The sequence below is a fragment of the Balaenoptera physalus genome, assembly GCF_965194825.1.
Source record: "Balaenoptera physalus genome assembly, chromosome: 6".
Taxonomy (NCBI): Eukaryota; Metazoa; Chordata; class Mammalia; order Artiodactyla; family Balaenopteridae; genus Balaenoptera; species Balaenoptera physalus.
The window spans coordinates 106,049,140-106,073,839 of record NC_138885.1 but is presented as its reverse complement, the minus strand read 5'-3'; the positions used below and the strand labels follow the sequence as shown (position 1 = coordinate 106,073,839).

The 24,700-nt window shown below is 43.6% G+C and overlaps 2 protein-coding genes across 6 annotated transcripts in view; one reads left to right on the top strand and one right to left on the bottom strand.

Annotated features, from left to right (window-relative positions):
* Positions 1-86: 86 nt before the first annotated feature.
* On the bottom strand, positions 87-19,046 carry TMEM169 (transmembrane protein 169). Of its 5 annotated transcripts, none has more exons than XM_082467498.1 (4): positions 18,919-19,040; positions 12,135-12,294; positions 8,112-8,507; positions 87-5,742 (listed from the first exon to the last, which is right to left on the bottom strand). In XM_082467498.1, the coding sequence occupies exons 3-4, from the start codon at positions 8,380-8,382 to the stop codon at positions 5,120-5,122; spliced, it is 894 nt and encodes a 297-aa protein (XP_082323624.1). In that variant the 5' UTR covers positions 8,383-8,507; positions 12,135-12,294; positions 18,919-19,040; the 3' UTR covers positions 87-5,119. The 5 variants fall into 5 exon arrangements, with proteins under 5 accessions (XP_082323624.1, XP_082323625.1, XP_082323626.1 ...); XM_082467499.1 differs by having other exon boundaries at positions 12,135-15,931; positions 18,923-19,034; XM_082467500.1 differs by lacking the exon at positions 12,135-12,294 and adding an exon at positions 12,322-15,931 and having other exon boundaries at positions 18,923-19,034.
* Positions 19,047-19,111: 65 nt separating this feature from the next.
* Positions 19,112-24,700, top strand: part of MREG (melanoregulin) — a 115,043-nt gene continuing 109,454 nt past the window's right edge. Inside the window, exon 1 of the mRNA XM_082467495.1 lies at positions 19,112-19,338. Coding sequence (XP_082323621.1) covers positions 19,202-19,338 — 137 coding nt within the window. The 5' untranslated portion in view covers positions 19,112-19,201. The remainder of the gene's footprint in view (positions 19,339-24,700) is intronic.

Genomic DNA, 24,700 nt, shown 5'->3' with positions numbered 1-24,700 from the left:
GCATGCGCAGATTCCCTGCGTTTCTCCCTTTGTTGAGGAGCTGTGTGGTCTTCGGGCTTCCCAAGTCGCTAGAATTAGGAATCGCTCCTCCGAAAGATTCACTCCCCTTTTCTCACACTGAGAATAATGCCTACAGCGTTTTATGTCAGAGATCTGGAGTTAGATTTCCCTGAATATGAGCATGAATCCAGAAAGTCACTTAACTTCCCTAAAATTCTGTTTCTTCTTCTAAGAATAAAGATAAAGACGACAGATGCGATGACCTTAGAACCAACTTCTGAAGGAAAAGTAGTTTTCCAGGCAATCAAAAGTGGAAAGAGCATTCTTCCTTGGAAAGGAGATGGGATGTAAAAAGGCCTGGAGGCATGAAACACCATCTGCTAATGATCTCCCAATACTTAGAAGCGTCGCTAGCTTGGAAAGGAAGAAGTGAGGTTTAATTCCAGAAGACGAATCTAGGGAGATGTTCTAGAAATGGCAGCTATCAATTTCGGTGCCTGACAGTCTCTCCACCCCCTTTCAAAGGAAACGGTCCAGCCTGCAGCCCTTGCCTCTTTGAGGGAGGCAGGTCCATGTTGAACCTTACACAGAAAACGCTATTTTCTGTACCAAATGACCCACAAGCTGAGAGCTGACTGGACGAAGGGTCTGGCAACCTGCAAAGTGTCTGCCAGCCTAGAACATTAAGTCCAATGAGCTTCTGTCCCTCTTGAAAATCAGACCGGGGAAAAGCAGGCCTGCAGCTGGAAAGATGTGGAGAGGCCATGAGGAGGGAGGGGTCTTGAGGGAGCCTAAGTTATAAACACACTGAAGCCAGGAGAGTCAGACACTTTCAGACGGTGCTTTCAGAGCCCAGAGGGTTCATCTAGCTTTTGATTCAAGGAGTTCTTTTAAGGCTGAAATATTATTTTTAAAGTATTTTTCATATGACAGGTAAATAGAATTACTGGAAACTCACCATGGTGAAGGCAATTTCTATGCTTTATGCCCATGATTTTATCTTGTGTTTAGTCTCTATTTCCTTCTCTTTTTTTCTCTTCCTCTTGTACTTTCTCTGTCCCCTCCCCTCTCTCTTTCTCACACTACACACCCTCCAGTACAGATTTGTTTCCTGGGAAAAATTTTTTAAATTCTAGTGCCTGTGCTTGTTTGCATCTCTCCACTGTCCTTATAGAAGTCTTTAGGATCATACACTTCCAGACAGCTAGGCAGCCATGGTGTTGAGAATGCATATGGACTTCAAGCACTGCTTCTCCTGGCAAAGGGCCTCCATTAATCAAGGGTGAGGGACAAACATTCCCAATGTGACAGTGTAAATGGCGACTCCCTTCTTCCTCCACAACGAAAGGATTCTGACTTTGTTGGTTCCATTTCAACCTGTCAGTTCAGGATCGGTTTAGATTTGTGTGATACAGAATTAGGTGGAAAGGGTAAAGAGAAGAGGTGATGGGCTATGGCTAGTAGAGGAGAAGGGGCATTTTGGACAGAAAGAGAAGTGCATGGGAGCCACTGTGGCATATGAGGGAAATGGATGAAATAAGAAAAGGAAAGTGACATCATTATTTTGATGGCCCCCAATAGCCATGCCTCCCAGCATCCACATCCTTATATAGTGCCTTTCCCTTGAATCTGGGCCGGCTTTGGGACCTGCTTAAAATGCGGTAAAATGTGGTGGAAGTGACACTGGGCCAGTTTTGGACCAAAGCTTTCCGAGTACCTGGCAGATTTGGTCTTTGCACTCTAGTGGGAGCCAGATGCCATATATGAAGACTGACTACCATAAGACTACATGCTATGAAAGCCCAACCCAGCCACGTGGGAAGCCACACAGAGGAGCACTATTAGGGTTTATGCGTTTGTGTTCTCTCCAAATTCATATGTTAAAGCCCTAACCCCCAATGTGATGGTATGTGGAAATGGGGCCTCTGGGAGGTAATTAGAGTTAGTAGAGGTCGTGAGAGTGGGGCCTTTATGATGGGATTAGTGCCATTATAAAGAGAGTTTGGGATTAGTGCCATTATGGAGAGAGTTTGTGTGCTTGCACTGACTCCCCCCTCAGCAACCCCACCAGCCATTTGCACAAAGAAGAGGTCATATGAATATGCAGAAGGCAGCCATCTGAAAACCAAGGGGAGAGCTCTCCTCAGGCTCAACTCAACCGTGCTGGCACCCTGATCTCAAACCTGCAGCCTCCAGAAATATAAGAAAATTAATTTCTGTTGTTTAAGCCACCCAGTCTATGGTATTTGTTATGGCAGCCTTAGCAAACTGATAACCAGCACTGAGCACCAATGCCCCAGGGGCCCACCTAGATGACAGCCAGCACCACTTTGGCAGAAATGCAAGTGAGGCCATCTTGGGAGTAGGTGCTGCATCCCCAAGGGAGCTGTCCCAGCATTAGAGAGACATTGAGTAGAGACCAGTCATCTCCATCAAGTTCTGCCCAAGTCGCAGAATTACCAGCAAATAAGTCAAATGACTGTTATTTTAATCCAGTAAGTTTTACGTGTTACGCAACAAGAGATAACTGAAACAATAGGGATATTTTTAACTCTTGCTGTAGTGTAGACTATGCATCCCTTAAGAGTAGTTAATAAAGGCAAGTAAAGAATTTTATTTTGAAATTACAATTTAAGTTGCTGAAATGTGTTTGAGTTTGATATTGCTCTGAGAGTGAACTACATAAGTGATGAATTCATGAACATTATACAAAATAAAAGATGAGATTGCTTTAGGTCTGTTTGGTTAAGTTTTCCTTCCTCAGGTCTAGGCTTTTACATACCTCTCTGAGCCCTTTTGAAATGATTTTATTTTATGAGCCTATTTCTTCCACTAGGTGGCGAGCCCAATTAGGGTGAGGGCTACATCAACTTCACCTAGGTATCCCATGCTCCTCACCCTGACCCCACCCTCCTTCATTCTGCCAGAGACATCTTACCCTTGCCCTAATCATGACTGTTTTTGGCCTTGGCCATTTGTTTCCTTAACCCCTGAAAAAAATGTGACAAATGTGGCTGCAACTTCCTAATGTAGGCTTAGGTAAATCTGTGATCTGTGGAAAAAATCCAGCTAAACAGAATCCTCATAAATTGGTGGTCCATGGGAAGAGTCAAGACATAAGAACCCATATTAAGATCATTATACATATATAAAATAGTCACCACGCTCACCCTTTTATGAAAACTGTAGCGTTCAAAGCAATTTTGGAGAAACTCAAAGACAAAGTGAGTAAACGTTAATCTGATTTTATTTTTATTTTCTTTGTCTTCATTTCAATTGTTTATATCTCTGCAAAAGCACCAGAGAGCACCAACGTTATCTTCAAACGTGTTGGACAGTTTTTTTTTTTTTTCAAGCTAATAATAGTTATTTTTAAAAAGGAGGGGTTTCCTCTGAAGGTGGAGTTCAGCACCATGCATCAGGCAAATGTCCTGGCCTTCTGTGGGACAGCATTGCCTGACCCATCTGGTTTGATTCACAGCAGTTCTTTCAACAGCTTCTTCCTGAGACATGAACCACGAATAGGGCACCAGCTATTCTTATAAGGACCCAAACCTCCAAAATCTGCCTGACCTCTTAGGATTTGATTTTTTTTGAAATTAGAAAGAGACCCTCAGGAATATTTTTTTTAAGTTCAGAATCTATTAATCTGGATCCATCTGGTTTACACCCTCAGTGTCCACGAAGACCCAAGCTTTTCAGCACAGCAAAGACTGTGTTTGCTGTGAGAAGAAAGTTCTGAGTGAGTGAGGCTCTGAGTGAGTTTTGACAAACCACACAAAGCTAGCTGTCTTCTTGTGCTTAGGGCTGCTGACCCTGCTGGGGGAAAGTCTGACAGACTCCCTTTGCAGTCTTTCATCTCTACATTAAACTAAACATCACCACCCAGGCCCACCTTCACTACCAGGAAGAAAGCTATGCTACTGTGATATAATTGTACTCAACTATTCACTCTTCCTTTCTAAAAAACCTGAACCACATGGCATTATAGATATTTAATTGCAACATACATGAGTTGCTAATATCTACGTGTGGTTTATGCATAGTATATGTAGCTAGTATCTATGTATAAATTCTCTGCGTAATATTTAGGCTTAAATAAATAAATACATACATACATAAATAAAACTGTATTCGCAGTTTTGGATCTGAATGTATTTAAATAATTACTGTGAGCCAGAGATTCTTACTTGCCTACCAAAATAGCCACTATTTCCTTGTCTCTTAAATTAGCAGAACCCATACATTTAGAATATAGCTGCCCGGCCAAAAGACTACATTTCCCAGCCTTTCTTGCTTGTGAGGTCATGTGACTATGGTCTGGTCAATGAGATACAAGAAGTGTTGAGGGGGCCTTCTGAGAAGCCGCCTTAGCCTAGGAGGGTGTATGTGCTCTTCGTTACCCTTTCCTCTGTTCTATCCGAAACAGGGATGTGATGACTGGAGATGTAGTCAGCACTGGGTGCTGAGGATAAAGGCAATGAGGGTTGGGGAATAAAAAAAGCCTGGGATTCTGATGAATTCATCAGTTTCCCTGATGGTCTGCCTCCAGACTTCTTCTATACAGGAAAGAAACAGACTTCTATCTTGTTTAAACTACTGATATTTGGATTTTAATTATATTTAATATATAAATCAAAATCTAAGTGGTACACACATATCTTTACATTCTGCTACACTGTTGCAGCCTGCTTCTTAAATATTTCACTCCATCCCTATCTATTATCTTATTGGTGGACTTGGTCTCCCCTGAGCCACCTTATTCTCCCTGTCACATTTAGTCACATCTCCCCTGGGTTCCAGGCACCAGGAACACCTCCAAGCTCCTGAACTGACACACACCTGAGCTCCCTTGTCTAAGATAAATGGTCATCATAGGGCAAGGAATGAAGAAGAGTTTATCCACTGGATGGACTATTTGGGCACAAATTGCTTTTCTGTTTCTTGCCCTCCTGGAAACCAACAAGATGGTAGGACAGATCAGTGTGGGCTAAAATTTTCCAGAAGAACTGTGTATGGGGGAAGGGGGGGGAGGAATAATTTAAAGAAGGAATATTCTGAAATTGGAAGACGATATACAGGCTACTGAGACCAGAGAATGAAGTAAGTTGTTGGGAGTTTAGACGGTAGATGTTTCTACCTCCTGGGTGGCATCCTTGTTGGACAGAGTGCCTGAGATATTGTCAGATTCAAGCAGCTCCACAATGCTGTAGGGAGAACAGTCTTCCAGACCCAGCTTGCTGCACAGCCAGCCACAGAAGCCTTTCTCCATGTCCCGGGCAGCTTGCCACCATGCTCCCCAGGACCATGAGAGCTGGACCACGGCAGCATAGAGGCCCAGGGAAGAGGCCATGGCCATGATGAGCACTGGATAGAAGAGAATGAGGCAGGGGCAACATGAGATCTTGTGCCAGAAGGTCCTCTCCTCGTTGTACACAAGAAAGATATTGTACCAGGTGATGGTGCCATAGTAGAAAGAGACCACGAAGGAGAGGATGAAAACCACAGGCAGGCAGACCAGCGTCCAGAGGACCACGTGGGGCCCACGGTCTGCTCCCAGCTGGCAGGCCTTACTGCCTTCAGGTGCCATTTCCCTTGAAGACACTTTAGGCTTGGTGAGTTCCTGCAGCTCCTTCTCTGTCAACGTGACATGGATGTCCACCATCTGCCCCTTTTTCTTCCCTCGGGTGATGGTCCCAGTTAATGTGACATAGCGGCTGTCCACAGGCATGTTCCACATACCTGCAGGGCATAAAGAGGGGAAAGTCAAGATCAGAAGAGTAGACATTTCAACAGAGCGTCATCCCCTGAGACTGGAGCTGAGTACAAGAATGTCCATTATTATAGCCCCTGACACGGTACACCCTGACATGGTACAAAGTCAGTGATTCCACGATGGACTGAATGGGTCTCCCTCGGGGAGGGATTAGTGCTCCCATGGTAAACTCTCACATCAGGGCCCTGAAGCAGGTTAAACTTGTTTCTTATATTCTCTCTCCACTTTTCTGGGCCTCTATCATGTCTGTGATATCCAGGGGAGTGAGGAACTCTACCACAGATGCCACTTCATAGTGACCTTATTTCTAGTTTACAAGTGCTGTGAAAATACTGTTTCTGAGTATCAGCTACTGTGTGTAAAGGCGGTGCTGTGTGTGTGTTATACTGATGAGCAGCCCACCCCTCTTCTCTCCTCATTCCTAACCCCATGCTTCTCTGAAAGGGTCCTCCTCATATGCTGGTGGACATCCCAGCTTTCATATCCAAATTCTGTACACACACAGGCACCACACATACACACGCACAACATACACACATTCCCCAACAAAAATACACCATCACCACCACCACCACCACCACCACCACCACCAGCATCACCACCACCACCAGCATCACCATCACCACCACCACCAACATCACCACCAGCATCCACAGCATCACCACCACCACCACCACCACCACCACCACCAACAGCATCAACAGCATCACCATCACCACCACCACCACCACCAGCATCAACAGCATCACCATCACCACCACCACCACCACCAGCATCACCACCATCACCACCACCAGCATCACCATCATCACCACCACCACCACCAGCATCAACAGCATCACCATCACCACCACCACCACCACCAGCATCAACAGCATCACCATCACCACCACCACCACCACCAGCATCAACAGCATCACCATTACCACCACACCACCACCAGCATCACCATCAACACCACCACCACCACCATCACCACCATCACCACCACCAGCATCACCATCATCACCACCACCAGCATCACCATCACCACCACCACCACCACCACCACCAGCATCACCACCATCACCACCACCAGCATCACCATCATCACCACCACCACCACCACCACCACCAGCATCACCACCACCAGCATCACTATCGTCACCACTACCAGCATCACCATCATCACCACCACCACCACCACTACTATCACTACCATCACCACCACCCCCACCAAACAGCCACTCTTTGGCCATCCCAGTGGTGAGACTGCAGGTAGTGAAACAGCAAAGTCCACAGTCCTTCGTATGTGAAGTGTAGTCTACAAGTGGAGGATGGGAGGAAGGTATAGGCTTTCAGTTGGCATGTCCCCCAGGCCCTGTGGACTCCTAGCCCCCGGCTGGTAGACGGACAGAATGGGGCTGCCTCAAGAGCAAACGTCTCTTCCTCCAAGAAGCATCCCCAACCATGCAATCTTTCCCACCACCCGCCTCCCTCACTTGCTCATCTTCCCGTCACTGAGGTTTACTGTCTTTGGAACCTGCACCACTAGCTGCAATTGTCTCTTATCTGCTGACTTGTTTGCTGTCTGTCTTCCCCTGACTGGAAGGTAAACTGCATGAGGGCAGGGGCATTGCTCGTCTCGTTCACCGTGGGCATATGTCTTAGGGATGACCATCGACACAGAGATCTACCTCATCCATCTATTGCTGTGTAGTGACACTTAATATGGACACTCCACAGTTTCCTTAACAGCAACAAACATTCTTATACATGCTTCCTTACGCACATGGGCATGGGGTAGATACTGAGAATTTCTTGGATGTAGGCTATGCATATTTTGAATTTTAAATTTAATAGACATTGACAAATTTCCCTGAAGTGGATTCCTCTTCCACATGAGGTATATGAGAATATATCCATTTCCTCACATTGATGTTATCATGTTTAACCCAATTTTTGGCCATCCTACATGTGAAGGATTACTATAACTCATTGTTGTTATAATTCACATTCTCCTGATTATTATGAAAGTCAACTATTAGTTTATTTATCTTACATGTATTAAATAGTTAGCATGGTTGCCTCGTATTACTATTTTTTGTGTATAAATCGGTCTCTTCCATTACACAAGGAGTTCCAAAAGGGCAGAGATCTCTTCCATATCACCTAGAAGAGAACGTAATAAATGCTCAACAAATACTATCGATTTGTTGAATGAAGACTGCAACACTGTGAGAAGAAATGTATCAAAAAGAAGTACATCAGTGAGCAAATGCCTGTCTGTCTTCTGGAGGATCCTCATTTGGTTTCCTTCCTGTGGCTTTAAGTAGGTGGCCCCAGAGAGACTTACCATCATCCGCAGGATAGTCTAGGAAATCATCTCCCTCCTCCTCTTTAGGCTGATCTCCACCTTCTAATTCCCCAGGCTCCTCATCCAGTTTCTCACTCTCTGACCGGTAGATGATAATAGATTCTGGGCGGGACTCTTTCTTCTTCTTTTTCCTGCGACCCAGTGTGGATTCCCCATCAAGGGCCAGGGCAGCTGCCATGGCTTTCCTCAGAGAGCCCTGGTGGGGGCTTGGGAGCTGGCCCTGGCCTTCCACTGGTGCTGGCTCTTCCATCCTAGTCCTCAAATCTAGCTATTCCTTGTAAAGAGTCCAATTTGCTTGAGCAAACTCACGACCCACACATCACAGAGCTTCTTCCAGGATGGGGCTATGCAAAGACGTTCCAACGGTGAGTTGCACTTGAAAGATAGGAAAGCAAAATCATCAACATGGAATGAATAGGGTGAGATGGAGAGGGGTTTAGGAAGTGGTCCTCAACTTGGCAGAAGCCTTTGCCTCCCTTTATTTCTCATAAAACTTTACTTTGGGAGTGCTATGGAAATACTTTTACAAGAATGAATCGTTGTTAATAAAATTTTATTTGTGTTGCCATATTTTGTGTTGCGTATATTATGCAAAACTCATCAATCTAGCTGGGGGATGCCAAGTATAAGGAAGTTGGGTGAGGAAGCCTTACAGACAGATTAAGGACCATTCTTCCTCCCACCATAGATGGAGATTCCTATGGCTGGGACCAGCACTCCAGGCTTCTGGCTATGGGGTTAGCCATTACAACTATACTCAAATGGTTGAATGCAACTTTGAACAAGCCATCCAACGATGGCACAACTTCATTAACCATGCCTTCTCTGATATTCTATAAAGACACTTGTCTCCTGGCTTCTTGTTGGCCCAAGATCCCAGAATGGCTGGGATCTGTACTATCACCTTCTGGGAGACAAGTGGAAAGAATGCACACTTTTCACTCAACACTTTTCTCCTCTTTTGTTCTCCAGGTAAAAAGAGGTGGGAGAGAAGAGAGTCTATACAACATCTTTTAAGGAAGAAACTGATCGGCCTGTGTTCTTGGTACATGGGGCCATTAAGAGGAACGGAATGTTTTGAGTGCTATTGCTAAAGAGGTGCCAATTAGCAAATACCCAGCCAGTCACATTTAAACAGGTGGCTGCGGGACTTCCCTGGTGGTGCAGTGGTTAAGAATCTGCCTGCCAGTGCAGGGGACGTGGGTTTGATTCCTGGTCTGGGAAGATCCCACATGCCACGGAGCAACTAAGCCCGTGTGCCACAACTACTGAAGCCTGTGCGCCTAGAGCCTGTGAGCCATAACTACTGAGCCCGCTGCCACAACTACCTAAGCCTGCGCACCTAGAGCCTGTGCTCCACAACATGAGAAGCCACCGCAATGAGAAGCCCACGTACCGCAGCAAAGAGTAGCCCCCACTCGCCGCGACTAGCGAAAGCCCATGCATAGCAACGAAGATCAAACACAGCCAAAAAAAGAAAACAAAAAAAACCAAAAAAAAACAGGTTGTATGCTTCTTTAAAAAAAAATGTTATTATATTATGGAACGTTTCAAACATGTAAAATGAGAACATTTTTATTAGGGAAAGTGGCAAACCTTTATAAAAGCAAAGAGAATAATTCGAATGAATCCTTATTGTACCTCTCACCCAATTTCAACAATAATCAAAATATTAGTAGCCAATCTTGTTTTATCTCCTCATATTATTTAAAAGCAAATGTCAGACATCATTTCATTTCATCTGTAACTGTTTCAACATGTACCTCTTACATATAAGAACTCTCTTTTTTAAAAAAGATTATCACTATACCATTATCACACCTAATTTTTTTTTTTTTAATTAATTAATTAATTAATTAATTTATTTATTTAGGCTGCGTTGGGTCTTCGTTGCTGCGTGGGGCTTTCTCTAGTTGTGGTGAGCAGAGGCTACTCTTCGTTGTATGTTGCAGAGCACGGCCTCTAGGCGCGCCGGCTTCAGTAGTTGTGGCTCACGGGCTCTAGAGTGCAGGCTCAGTAGTTTTGGTGCTTGGGCTCAGTTGCTCCGCAGCATGTGGGATCTTTCGGACCAGGGCTCGAACCTGTGTCCCCTGCATCGGCAGGCGGACTCTCAACCACTGCGCCACCAGAGAAGTCCCTCGCACCTAATTTTTTAAACGATTCTTTAATATCATCAAATATCTGGTCAGTTCAAATTTCCCTGTTTAACATTTTAAAGTCTATTTTCTTGAATTAGGATTCAAATAAGATGTATGCAATGGAAACAGATCGTACACCTCTGTCTATAGCAGCATCGTCCAATAGAACTTTCTGCCGTTGCACCTGAAATGAGTCTAGTGCAACTGAGGAAATGAATTTTATTTTTATTATTATTAATTTTTTGGACACGCTACTCAGCTTGTGGGATCTCAGTTACCCGACCAGGGATTGAACCTGGGTCCTCGGCAGTGAAAGTGTGGAGTCCTAACCACTGGACCGCCAGGGAATTCCCCAGGAAATGCGTCTTAAATTTTATTGAATTCTAACCAATTTAAATTTAAATAGCCACATGTGGCTACTGGCTACTATATTGGACGGAACAGGTCCATATGTTCCCCAACCAATTTTTTTTCCTTTTCCTTTCTATTTATTTTTTAAAGAAAGGTCATTTACCTTGCAGATGCTCATAGCCTAGATCTTGAGGATTGCAACCCGCATAGTGTGTTCCTCTGAACCATATATTTCCTATAAATTGGTAGCTAAATAAAGAGGCTTACTCATATTTGGGTTAGAACTTTTTTGGTTGGTTGGTTGTTTTGGCAAGATGTTATAAATGGTGTTTTGTATTTCCATCAGAAGGTAGCTAATATCTGCTTGACTCCGTGAAATTAGTAGCCATTGACGACTATCGGCCAGACCCATTCGTTCATTAGGTGTTACAAAAATGGTGACATTCTATTTCTCTCATTTCTTTATTTATTAGCCAGAATACTATCATGGACCTTTTTTTAAAAAAAAATAAATTTATTTATTTATGGTTGTGTTGGGTTTTCGTTGACGCCCACGGGCTTTCTCTAGTTGCGGACAGCAGGGGCTACTCTTCACTGCAGAGCGTGGGCATCTCATCGCAGTGGTTTCTTTTGTTGCGGAGCACAAGCTCTAGGCGCGCAGGCTCAGTAGTTGTGGCGCACAGGCTTAGTTGCTCCGCGGCACGTGGGATCTTTCCAGAACAGGGATCGAACCCGTGTCCCCTGCATTGGCAGGCAGATTCTTAACCACTGCGCCACCAGGGAAGTCCCTCATGTGCTTTTAACAAACCCAGTTTTAAACGTAGTGCAGGAGGCAAGTGGAGCCATTGTTATATAATATTATTGTCAATTATACTGTTAAATACCTTTCTTTAATGACAACAGTGGCAGCTTCTATTGATATGAAAAGTTTCTGAATTATTTACCAAACAAATGTCCTAATTTCCAAATAACTATTTATAATTGAGAATTGTAGTAGAATGTGAGTAGACTCTACTCACAGTTCTGTTGCCCCAGGCGCCCGGAGACTGTTTGCTCTCAGTAACTCCAGGGTGCCAGCTTTTTGTTACTTTTGTTCCCAATTCTCAAATCTTCATTTTGTTTCAGCTCTCTGAGTACTTCCTTTCTTTCAAAGTTACATGCACACTCTTTGGTGTCCCTTTATCCCAAACAATAAAACTTCTCCTCTTATTTGTATTAAATGGTCCCCATGTTTAGTGGACTGGCCCAGTCAGGGCAGGGTGGGGAATGGGAAGGATTATGAAACAGACAAAAACCTAACTAGGCGCTAAATGCCACTCAATTTGAAGCAAATCCCATGTCTTAATATGATGCATGTTCTGTATTACCAGGTACCAAGAATGACTCTATCACATTTCTTTAAATGCCCAAACTCCCCAAAGTCTGAGCAACCTTCTCAGCAGGTAGCTCTCCTCCATTGTCCAAGTATCACCTAAATACTTCTCCTTTGTCCTCTAATTGTTAATTTTCTTACCTGTTTCCCCACTGGCTGGCAGGTGGGTACTGGGTCTTATCACCTTTGTATCTTGGGCACATAGCCCAGTGACTGAAACAAATGAGGTGCTCAGCGACAGAATTGAAAACGCCCACAGGTGGAATTAAGGTTTCACTAAATCTTCACAGCCTGACTTTGCCTGTTTGAACAAAATAAGTACCATTACCTTCACATTCTTATGCATGGAGCTTGTTGGACTATGAAATTCATTTGGTGACGTCTCTGAGAGCACATGATGTTCTAAAAGTGGGAAGATCCAGAGGACAGGAGCTTTCTGTGATGAAGTAGCTTCTAGTGTCCTCACTTGACATTATGAAGCTCATCCATGTTAAACAAAGAAGTGAGAGAACTGGATTTAAGCCTAACTTGCACAACTCCAATCTTACGGAACAAGCACTATTTTGCAATGAGGACATCTGGACTTAATAATAGTAATAACTAAAACTACTGGATATTGACTGTGTGCCAGGTGCTGTTCTAAGTGCTTTTCAATAATCATTATTGTGTAATCCTCACAGCAAACCAAGGAGGGAGGTACTATTATTATCCCCATGCAGAGGAGTAATTTGCTCAAGGTTACATAGTAATGGTGCTGTGACTCACACGCAGGTTTGCTAATTTCAGAGCCCATGTTTTATTTACCTGCCTTGCTGCCTGCCAACATTTACCCCAGATTTTATATTTAAACCTCTAGAGCTGTCTTTGATGAATCCATCTCCTATATTAAGGATATATTCCTATGTCCCTATTACTAATCAGCTTCTAAGTCCAGCCATTCATTCCTATGGAATCTCTTTGGTAACGTGTTCATTTCAATTTCTACTACCACCATATGCTAGAATACAGCCCCTACACTACTTCCCCCACGTACGTTCCTCTGCCTTCCATTTCAGAGTTCTTCCGCTACCGTTTTAAACTGTGATTAATGACACAAGATATTTTTATTTTGTCCAGTAATCGTCACTATCTTGCCATTTCTGACTGAAATATATCTCAAGGGTCTGCCTGGTGTTTGAGGCTCTCCATATTCATGCTCCATCCTAGGGTTCCACAGCAGTTTTTCCCACTCCCCATAACATGACTAGTTGACACATTTACTTATGTCGGTTCCTTCACCTTTTTCACTCTTTTCCACCTCTTTCAAGCCTGGCTCAAGAGACTCACTCACTCATGTTCCCTTCTGTGACCATCCCAGCCTACACATGTCTCTCCCCGACCCCAATCTTGTTGTTGCAGGAGTGAGGTGAGAATGCCATGAGTGTTCGAGTGTCCAATGCCTAGTATGAGTTGATGTTTCATAGATGTTAGTTTCCAATCCCTTTCTTCTGCCTTTTCCTACTCTGTATTCCAGTAGTATTTGTCATCTGTACCATACTCTCTTAGTGCTTAATTATGCAGCATTTCATATCATCTTGAACTGATTATGAATGGCTTCATGATTTTTCATTCATCTCCCCACTGAAGATTATAAAATTTTAGAAGTCAGGAACTGTCTTATACTTCTTTACCTCTAATGGGAAGACCCCAGGGCAGGACATGTAGCAGATACTCAGTACATACTTGTTGACCCGGTAAGGCAAAGGGGGAGGGAAAATGCCTATTTGTAAATATGATGTGAACGAGTGTTAAGAGAGGAAGGCTTAATTATTTTCCTCATTTTTGTACACTTTATTATGCTGTTAGCATTTGAGCTGAGAAGCAGGTTTTGAACATTTCTCCTTTCTTTTACATATCATAAGAGAGAGGGTAGGAAGAAAATTTCTCTAGTTTCCAAGGTTTTAGTCAATAGAATTAAGAGAAGACACAGGACTCTGCTCTTTTTCCTGGAAGGTAGGCTTTGCCCATCCTCCACCTCCACCCCCACTCCAAAATTTATTAATGAGTATGATACTGCAGACTGTTAACCTCAATCCACCATTAGCTCTGACTCCTCAGTCATTCTGGGGGGAAAAATAGGTTTTAAAGTATATACTCAGACTCTGGAACTTAGGCATAAAATAACTGGTTTTAAGCCACCCTTGAAGAAAATTCTCCAGATAATTCTTAAATGCATCCACCACTTTTTCCCATCTTCATTGCTACCACTCTGGTCTAAAAGGCCACCATCTCTTACTAAGGTTCTAAAAATGCTCCTTATCTTCTGGCTTCTACTCTTGCTGTCTTCCAATCAATTCTCCACTTAGCAGTTAGAAAGATCTTTTGAAAACATACATAAAATCAGGCCATTTTCTGCTTAAAATCCTCCAGTCACTTCCCATTGGTATAAAATGAAACCCAAACTTTTCATGTGGCCTAAGGACTTGTGTGATCTGGCCCCTCCCTGTCCTGCCATCCTAGGCTATACCATCTCCCTCATGTATACCTCCAATGCTTCAATCACACTAGCTGCCTATGTACTCCTCTAGAGTTTTATTAAAAGAAAAGCAACAGCTCTTAAGCAGTCAGTAAACACCCAAAAACTCACAACACCACAAAATGAACTTACCTACCCAGGTATAGTGCCTTGGTAGAGCTGAGTCATCAGCAGGAAGTCTGGTCATTACTCCCATCCTGTCACTTGGTCACTAACTCCCACTCCCACCTCCACAGTGGTGGCTCACTGCTGCTTCACGGACCTCTCATCATCACGCATGAATTCCCTGGAGTCTGCTCATGATTCTCTGCTCCTAGGTGGTCACTGAAGCAGACCTGATCCAGGGCCTTCTCCAAACCCACCCAGATACTCAGCAGAACTTGTGGGCTTGGTGGGTGGAGAAGCCAGGGAGTTTTGAAGCCTCTGCTCTTAGATTAATTGCAGGGAAGCAAGTAACATATATGGATGAAGTGTGGCTGGAAAAAGCTAATAAATGGCAACGACACCAAGCCTTAGCAACTGGACACAGGGAATGGTGGGGGCTATGGTAAACATAAGCGCTCACTCAGGTCTCATCTGAAATAGCAAGTTACTGTTCTCCTCTCTTCTTCCCACCAAGCCCACTGTTCAGCCAACTGCTTTCATAAAGAAATTCAGGTCCATTTGGTATGGGTTGCCTGAAATTTCATGAGAAAGTTCCTGATTTTAATTACTGCAATTAGTCCAAATTTAAATAAATTACCATGTGTACAAACAACCAAAACAAATCACAGATAGGCTGCCATTTTGCTGTCTCTGGCTTATAATGCTTCCAAATTAGGGTGCCCTGCTCCACTGGTTTAACTAAGTACAATCAGGAATTGACTTTTTGCACCTTCACTGATATTAACACATCTTCCTCTTCCAAGGAAACTGAACCGGAGCTAAGTGGGTAAAGTATCATCATTTTCAAGTTCATTACGACTACTACAGTGAGCTGTGCCTTGCTCCAGCCCTGCTGTTCTTCCAGTTCTTTTCTGACTTGTGTATCTGGCACTCAGAGGGCTACATATCACCTGTCTGGGGTGGCCAAACTCCCCCATTAGCGTCTTGGTTTGCCACCATTAGAGGTACTAGGCCAACCAGGAAATAAAACGTTTGCCATTTTCCCACTGAAAATTACTATTAGCCGCTCTCAGAGAGACAGTCTCACCAATGTAAAGGTGAAAGGAAATTTGGTTCAGACCAGTATCAAGTGATTGGAACGACGATGGAACAGCAACTGAGAACTCGCAGCTTCCAGCCAGCTGCTGTGATTGGCTGTGAGCACAGTCAGGCTGCAGCCTTTTCCTTTGTGGTCCTGTGAGCAGCATTTCTCTTGTCTCCTGGTCCTGAAAGGCTCCCACACTGAGGCTAGGTCATCATCTGGGGAGCATCTGACTGTCTACAGAGGAAATATTTCCCAGTAGTGAAGGTAGTTGGTTATAAGGAGCTTGAGCAGCTTTAGAGTAAGAGCTGTTAGATCTGATCTTTATTGTCTGATCTTTTGTTTACTTATTGTCCTACCTCTCACGGCACACATACCCCTTCCACCCCCACCTACCAACATGTGTACATCCTAGAACATAAACTCTACCAAGGCAGGGACACCTAACCGTCTTGTCCACTGTACTGTAACCCCCATGTCTAGAATAGTACCTGGCACATGACTCAATAAATAATTGAGTGCTCAATAAATATTGGCTGAATATTGTGGACTGGTTAAGAATCTTACTTATATAAGTTGGCTCAGGACTGCTTTTACATCAAGGCAGGCGGGGCTAGATATGCCTCACTGATATTCCTTCAGCACCGAGATTCTGTCTCAATGTTGAGAATCCCACAGGCCCCTGTCAGTCTGAGCCAGCAGCTGCTTCGTGAAGGGGAGAAAATGAAGTTACTAGGCAGATGGGGTGGGGGAGGGGTGGGAAGATGGGTTAGTAGCAAGAGCAGCTCAGAAGATGAACGGAGGGAGTGCTAATGGGCTATGACAGAGCGGGAATGTGGAAAGATCATAGCCATGGTGATGCCTTTTTCCCCAGGACAAAGGGGGCAGTGATGCAGAGTGCCAGGTAGCATTTGATTTGGCCAAAGGGACAGTCATTGCAGCAGGGCACGGATGCCCTGAGAAGAGAGGGCTCAACCAGGAGTCAGAGCTAAAATCTGGAAACAAAGAGCCTTCAAGAGGCAGAACTACTGCTGTGCCTCCAGGCCTTTTGCGGTTAGCAGACATTCAAACCCTGACTGAGGTCAGAGGCAGGGGCAGAGAGGACATGCCTTTTTCTTTTTAACAAAAGATCTCTTGAAGAGACTCCACATCTCCCTTAATCACAGGCTCTCTTTGGACCGTGAGAAAGAGCTTTCTGACGGCTCATAGTGCAACTTCCTTGAGGCCGAGGAATGGCTCCTTGTCATCCTCAGCAAGCAAAACTGGCTTGAAGCCAGTCCAGTCACCTTTTCACTGGAGGACTGCAGAATCCCTCTCTGAGGCCACTCAGCCACCACACAGAGGCTGCAGTACAGCCAGGCCCATGTTGACCCGCCCTGGCAGAGTTCCGTGAATCCACAAGTCCAGACCAGGTCACACATCACATTTAATTAGATCTTCAATAAAAGTACCTTAGAAAGAAATTTAAAGTGTTCCTTCCTCCCAAGAAAGAAAGCCTGGAATTTTTCGGAATAAGAAACCTCTTAAAACTGAGTTAGTAGAAGTGATTCCTTGATAAACTATCCAGCAAATGAGAAGTGGAAGAGATAGCTTCCCTTCTTTAAGCAGTGTTGATAGGAATCTGTCAGCAACAAAGATAGAGGGGTAGGTGTTTCTCAAAGGAGGTCAGAGGAGGGCAGGGGGATGGAGAAATAGGGAGGAAGTGATGTCTGATTCCACTCTCAACCAGATCCATTTCCAATTCACTCTAACTCGGTGGTGGACCCAACAAAAGAATGATGGCATTTGTTTGTTTTTACATTATTTTAATACCTTGCAGGGGAAAATACAGTACTCTTGTTAGGGGAACCACTGACTGAAACCACCCACCCTGGCCAGGCCCAAGAGTAACCACTTGCATGAGTTATCTTAAACACGAGGTCCTGGTAAGGAACGCGGATCTAACAAGCTGCCACCAACTGGAAGAATTCAGGAAAGGTCAAAAGGAGAGAGGAGACATCAGTCCATATGTCCTACCAACCTCCCAGATTCCTTCTCGCTGGAATCCATCTTGGCTGAGTGATGCGGGAGCCACCAGGAAGGACCCTGAGTCAGAACGATTGGCCAGGGACAAACTGGAAACTAACCCCATCACGGTAAAACCCTGAGACTGTGAGCCACGTGGTGGAGCAGTCCTCCTGGGTTCCCTTACCCTACTGGTCTCTGCCCGGGGAACCCCTTCCCAATAAAATCTCTTGCTTTGTCAGCACATGTGTCTCCTCCAACAATTCCTTTCCGAGTGTTAGACAAGAGCCCACTCTCGGGCTCTGGAAAGGGTCCCCCTTCCTGCAACACTCTGACAACAGACTTAGAAACATGATCCTGCCTGGATTGTTAAGACCACAGCACCTGACACATTCCCTAGATTTGTCAAGTTCTCAGGCAAAGTCTCCCCAGGCTAGTCCAGGTGTAATTCCACTCCGGTGGGTTGACAGCAGGAAGCAAGACGGAGAATTTGAATAATAAATCACTGTTAATGAGCCCCAAAACACGGATGAGAAATTTCCCCCACCCTCAGGAGGCTCGCACCCCTGCATAAGGAATGAACTAGAGGGTAGGATCTCAAACACACACCTACAGATGCATTCTTGCGGGAAGCATACACCCTTCGAGGAAAGGTCCTCTTTTGGACTCATCAATTTATGCAGCCCAGCTGAAATGTATCAAATCTCAAATCTGGTAAAGGTTCCTTTTTCCCTTCATTCCTCGGTGAGGAGAGGGAAATGAGGTGGAGGTGGGCTCGAGTTTTTTCTAAAAATCAGTTATTATCTTGGTTCTCTGGATAACTGCAATTGTATTTCCCCCCTCCCCCTCTCATTCGCATCCCTTCCGGAGGATGAAGCCGGATTTCTCCGCCCTCAGCTAAGGTTGCCCCTTTCCCTCCCAGCCAGCTGCACACAGCAGCTGGAGCCAGAGCATCGCTGGACTTCCAACGCGGGCGGGCGCAACAAGGAGGCAATACGGGAGGCTCCCGAGCTGCAGCCTCTCTTTACCCAGATGCACTGGAGATTTAATTTTAATTAACCGTGAGAGTTATGGCACTGAGGATTGAATTTTTCAAAATAGAGCACAATCCCGCTTTTTGTCTTCTTCCCTTTCCCAATAGCATCGAAATAACACACACACACACACACACACACACACACACACACACACACACACACAAAAGGAACAAAGAGTCTCACCTACACATGCCGGGGAGATAGGCAGGCGGACAGTTTGGACGGTAAGGACGCCGCCTTGGGGGAGCGGTTCTGCGCTGGGAGAAGAGAGAGCCCCTGAGGCGGCCGCGCGGGGTGAGGCGGGGCGATGGACAGGGGCGGGGCGACGCGAGGCAGCGCGAGCGGACGGGATGGGGCGGGGCGGGGCGGGGCCCGGGCGGTCACGTGGACGTGAGCGCTCTCTCCGGCATATTTAAAAGGCGGCGTGGACCCAGTGATTTAATCTGGCCTACGCTTCATCACTCAAATGTCCCGTGGCCGTGAGTTCTTAGGTCAAGGGCAAAAGCTGCCTGGCAGCAGGCTTGATGCAGCACCAAGTGGCCATCGTCACCGGCGGGGGTACGGGCATCGGAAAGGCCATCGCGACCGAGCTCCTGCATCTAGGTGCGTGAGCAGGCCCCTGGGCTACGGTACTCAGAGCGAGGGATCCTTAGAAGCTGGCGTAACCTGGGGTCGGGAGCCAGGGGGCCAGAGGCGGGCTTAGGAGAGCGTGAAGTTGCAAAGCAAAGGATATGTAGCTGTGGGTGAAATTTAAACCGCGAGGGAGAGTGGAGAGAGGAGAGTTCTAAGAAAAGTTGTGGAGAAGCGGCGGATGATGAACCACTATTTGTAAACTAAAGGGAAAATTTAGAGCCAGAGATACTGTGTCCGAGGTGGGGATTAAGGAGACGTGTGGAATCATGCTATGGAACTAATTACGGATGTGAGTTTAAAATTAATTCTTTCTAGGGAATTCCCCGGCGATCTAGTGGTTAGGACTCAGGGCTTTCCTGCTGGTGGGCCTGGGCTGGATCCCTGGGCGGGGAACTAAGATCCCACAAGCGGCGCTGCTGGGCCAAAAAAAAAAAAAAAAAAAAATTCATTCTATTTATTGCCTAATGAATGATTAGGAAACATGGGAAGACTTCATTTAGCTGGAAAAGGTAAAAGGCTCCCATCATATAATCTTCTCGAATCTCTTGTAATATTTACCTTAACTTGGGTGAAGGGAGGACTTTATAAACAATAAACAAGGAAAGAAACCACGAAAGGGAAAATAGATAAATATGAAGATGTATATCCTCATTGAATTAAAAAATATATATGAATAAAGTTTGAATGAACATGAAGAAAAACATTTACAATATACAACAAATTTATTATATAAAGAGATCTCATAAATAAATAAGGAAAAGATCTAACAACTAATAGAAAAATAGGCTTCTGTTATGGGCCAAGCATTTTAAATCAAGAACTAAAAAAAAAACAGTAAGTATATGAAAAAATAGTCAACTTTTTTGGCAATGAAATGCAAAATATAGCAATAAAAAGGTGCCATTGTTTTTTTAACAAAATTTTAAAACATTGGGGAAAATGAACGTGTTGGTGAGGAAGTGAGAAGGCAGGCAAGAATGTAAATTATTACGAGCTTTCTAGGGGTCAGTTTGGGGAAAAAAAATCCAAAAGTGTTAACAGTATTTGTGCTGTATGACCTAGTAATTCCTCTCTCAGGAATTTAGTCTTTGGAAATAATGAGGGACAAGCACGGATTTGTGTACAAGAATGTAGTGTTGAATGGTGAAACATGATAAGGGAAATGACTAAATCAGTAACAATGAAATATGCTGCTATTTAAACATCTTGCTATTGAAGATTTTGTTGTCAAATGCATACCATATAATTGAAAAAAATCAGGATTCTAAACAAAATATAGCATTCCAATTTAATTGTTAATGAAAAATATATATGCAGAAGAAGACTGAAAAGATGTTTATAACATTGTTATCAGCAACTACTTTTTCTGGAAATGATTTGAATGATGAGTGGTTAAATTGTACTCATTTTTCAAATTTTTTTAATGAACATGTAAGTTGTCTTTGCTTACCATTGTGTTTCTAATGCCCGGCACAGAGTATGAACTTAAAAAAAAAGTATGTTGAAAAAAAGGAAGAAATACTTCTTAATAAGAAAAAAAAAGGAAATTAGCATTTCTCAATCTGACCCTGGTGTAGCTTCATCACCATTACTACCCACTTTACTTCCAACACCAAGACTAACCCTGTTCAGGAAAACCCTTTAGAAAAGTAGAATCGGTTATCATTTCTGTGAAGGTCAGATACCAGGCTTCACAGCAGATTGGTCAGATCCTGGTTCAACCTTCCAATGTACTTAAAAAAAGAGTAATGTATTGGAAATGCATTTCCTTCCGTGAAAGAATATACAAATGATTTTTACTCTGACTTGCTCAGCTTTATTTTTTTATGCCAGGATTAATGGCTGTTTCCTGAAAATTGTTATAGAAGCCCAGATTGGGCAAATAAAATAAAATGTTAGCCAATTCAATTTCCAGTGAGAAGCCTTCTATTTTTTGGTGTGAATTACAAGCTGGGTTTTGCGGCATGCTTTTTTAAAATAAATTTATTTATTTTATTTGTTTATTTTTGACTGCTTTGGGTCTTCGTTACTGCGCGCAGGCTTTCTCTAGTGGCGGTGAGCGGGGGCTACTCTTTGCGCGCTGTGGTGCACGGTCTTTTCATTGTGGTGGCTTCTCTTGTGGTGGAGCATGGGCTCTAGGCGTGTGGGCTTCAGTAGTTGTGGTGTGCGGGCTCAGTAGTTGTGGCTCGCGGGCTGTAGAGTGCAGGCTCCGTAGCTGTGACGCACAGGCTTAGTTGCTCTGCATCATGTGGGATCTTCCCGGACCAGGGCTCGAACCCATGTCCCCTGCATTGGCAGGCGGATTCTTAACCACTGCGCCACCAGGCAAGTCCGAGGCATGCTTTTAAAAGTGATTATTGTGTTGTCTTTCACATCCAAATGATTTTGACTGTCCCTTTTCTGAGAGGATGCTGAAAGCCCTAGCTCACAAGGGCAGGATGCAGCGAACAGAATTGGAACCCTCTTCCTCTATTTGACAGATGCTCTTAGACCAGAGGAGTCCTGATTCCATCAAAGAATATTGAACCTAAGACCATTCACATTGAATTCAAGCCAGATCCTTGTCTCTGTCCTCAAGTTAGTCATTCTCTTTCTGTGACAGTGGATGAAATGAAAGTAGGAATTGCAAGTGGAAATTGTGAGGCAAGACAGCACTCTTTCTTGCTCTGGTGACTAGGCTCTTATCAACACCAGGGACCTAGAAGGTGCTTAAATGTAGCACTCTGAGTTGAAGATTGAAAGGAATCAGTATTAGCCCAAGCAGAAAAGCAATATATTTGGCTACAAATGCCACTGATGTGGAAATAACTCATTATTTGCTAGTTACTTCTGTACCTTGTTCTAAATAAGTTTATCAAGCTTTCTGAATTTCTCTAGCAACTCATATAAACAACAAAAAAAGTCCATCCACATCATTTAGCATAATGGTGAGGAGAAGGATATCATCTAATAATTTTCTAGTTTATTATAAAATAAGAGCATTGCAATAAATTCAGGTAGTATGGAAGTATATTAAAAAAATGAGCTTTCCCATTCTGCCCGTCTCCTAAATCCCTTTCCTGGTGATTTTCTATGAGTCACCCACATGCATACATATACACTTGTGTGTATTTTGTTATTTACAAAACTGTGACTGTAGTATTCTTACTGCTCTCTAATTTTTTCTTTCCATGCTAGTGCATATAGTAGTACCTCATTCTTGTCTAAGTTATATAGTATTCTATTGTATGGATGTGTAATAATTTATTTAACCATTCCTTTAATGGAAATTTAAGTTTCTAGTTCTACCCAGCACTGCAGCATTCTGCCTTGTAATTCCTTTGCCCCCTGGTTCAAGTTTATATAGCAGTTAAAATAAATAGCCTTTTAAAGTTGTGTCCCAGTATAGCTCTGCTAATATTAGATAACTTTCCTGAAGGCTTCAGGGTTCAGATAGTAATTAGTGATAATTTAGTAAGCTTCTAATTAGATAATTCCTTTGAATAATCCTATTTATATTTTCATTATATCTCTTATTTGAGGCCTTGAACAAAGTCAGGCATTAATCACCTTAGTATTCTTGAGGATTTTTTTTTTTTTTTTTTAATGAGGCTTAACTTCTTAATGTGGATTTAGGAAGAGTTGTAGATGTCAGATTTCCATGCCTTGTTAGCCTGTGCTCTACTCTGGGAACTAGAGCAGTTAATGCCCATCTTTAAGGCAGAAAGATCAAAGAAAAGAAGGTGATGGGCAGAGACAGTGGCTAATCCAGGGGAACTTGTTTCTCCTTTCCGTTTTGTTAATCAGATTAGCTATTCCTCCTAACTCAGGGAAACCTGGCTGAGGGTTGGACCTGGGCTAGAAACGTGGATTTCAATTCTTTCCCCTCCTGGGAGTAGAAGCTTCCTCCTGGAAACAGAAGATGAAAGGAATAACGGTTCTCCTGACAGTATAATATATGCTTTATTGAAAATTATACATCGATTTTTTAAAAAATAAATTTATTTATTTATTTATTTATTTTTGGCTGTGTTGGGTCTTCGTTGCTGCACGCTTCTCTAGTTGCGGCGAGCGGAGGCTACTCTTTGTTGAGGTGAGTGGGCTTCTCATTGCGGTGGCTTCTCTCGTTGCAGAGCACGGGTTCTAGGCATGTGGGCCTCAGTAGTTGTGGCACGCCGGTTCAGTAGTTGTGGCTCACGGGCTCTAGAGCTCAGGCTCGGTAGTTGTGGTGCACGAGCTTAGTTGCTCCACGGTATGTGGGATCTTCCCGGACCAGGGCTCGAACCTGTGTCCCCTGCATTGGCAGGCGGAGTCTTAATCACTGCGCCATCAGGGAAGTCCTATACATCAATTTTGATAAATTGAATTCTATTTTAAAGTTAGTCTTGCCTTGCAAGGAATTCATGGTGAATCTTTTTAATATTTGCTGTATAAAGCTCTCAGATTGCCTATCAGAATTTCCAAAAGTTGTCTGCATTTGTAACTCACTAAATTATAACCTAATCTTGAAAAATAGTTTTTTAAAGTGCCTTATTTTAATATGCGGAAGCTACCTCATCATGTACAACTAGAATGGTTGTGGTCAAACAGAGAGCCATTTTATTCTTTACCTTTCTAAGTGTCATTTATTCCATACATGAATATTGAATGTGGACTGTTTGTGAGTGTAATATCCCTGTGCTATACAGTAGGACCTTGTTGTTTATCCATTCCATATGTAATGGCTTGCATCTGCTAATCCCAAACTCCCAATCCTTCCCTCCCCCTTGGCAACTACAAATCTGTTCTCTATATCTGTGAGTCTGTTTTTGTTTCATAGATATATTGATTTGTGTTTTATTTTAGATTCCACATATATGTGATGTCATATGGTATTTGTCTTTCTCTTTCTGACTTAGTTCACTTAGTATGATAATCTCTAGATCCATCCATGTTGCTGCAAATGGCATTATTTCATTCTTTTTAATGGCTGAGTATTATTCCATTGTGTGTGTGTGTGTGTGTGTGTGTGTGTGTGTGTGTGTGTGTGTGTCACATCTATCCATTCATCTGTTGATGGACATTCAGGTTGTTTCAGTGTCTTGCTATTGTAATACTGTTGCTATGAACATTGGGGTGCATGTATCTTTTCAAATTATAGTTTTGTCTGGGTATATGGCCAGCAGTGCAGGAGTGGGATTTCTGGATCATATGGCAACTCTATTTTTAGTTTTTTGAGGAATGCAAATCTATCTTATTCATTCATTTTAATTTATAGTAGTTGTCCCTAAACCTGACTGTGCTTTAAGTTTTCCCATAGTAGCTATCTTAGATGAGGTTCACTAGAAGCAGAGCCTGTGAAGGAGATTCTTGA

Bases quoted from the DNA above. Each gene is read 5' to 3' on its own strand.
- TMEM169 (XM_082467497.1), bottom strand. From the start codon at position 8,382: ATGGAAGAGCCAGCACCAGTGGAAGGCCAGGGCCAGCTCCCAAGCCCC. The intron at 5,743-8,111 runs GTAAGTCTCTCT...TATGCCCTGCAG, and splicing joins AGACTATCCTGCGGATGATG to GTATGTGGAACATGCCTGTG.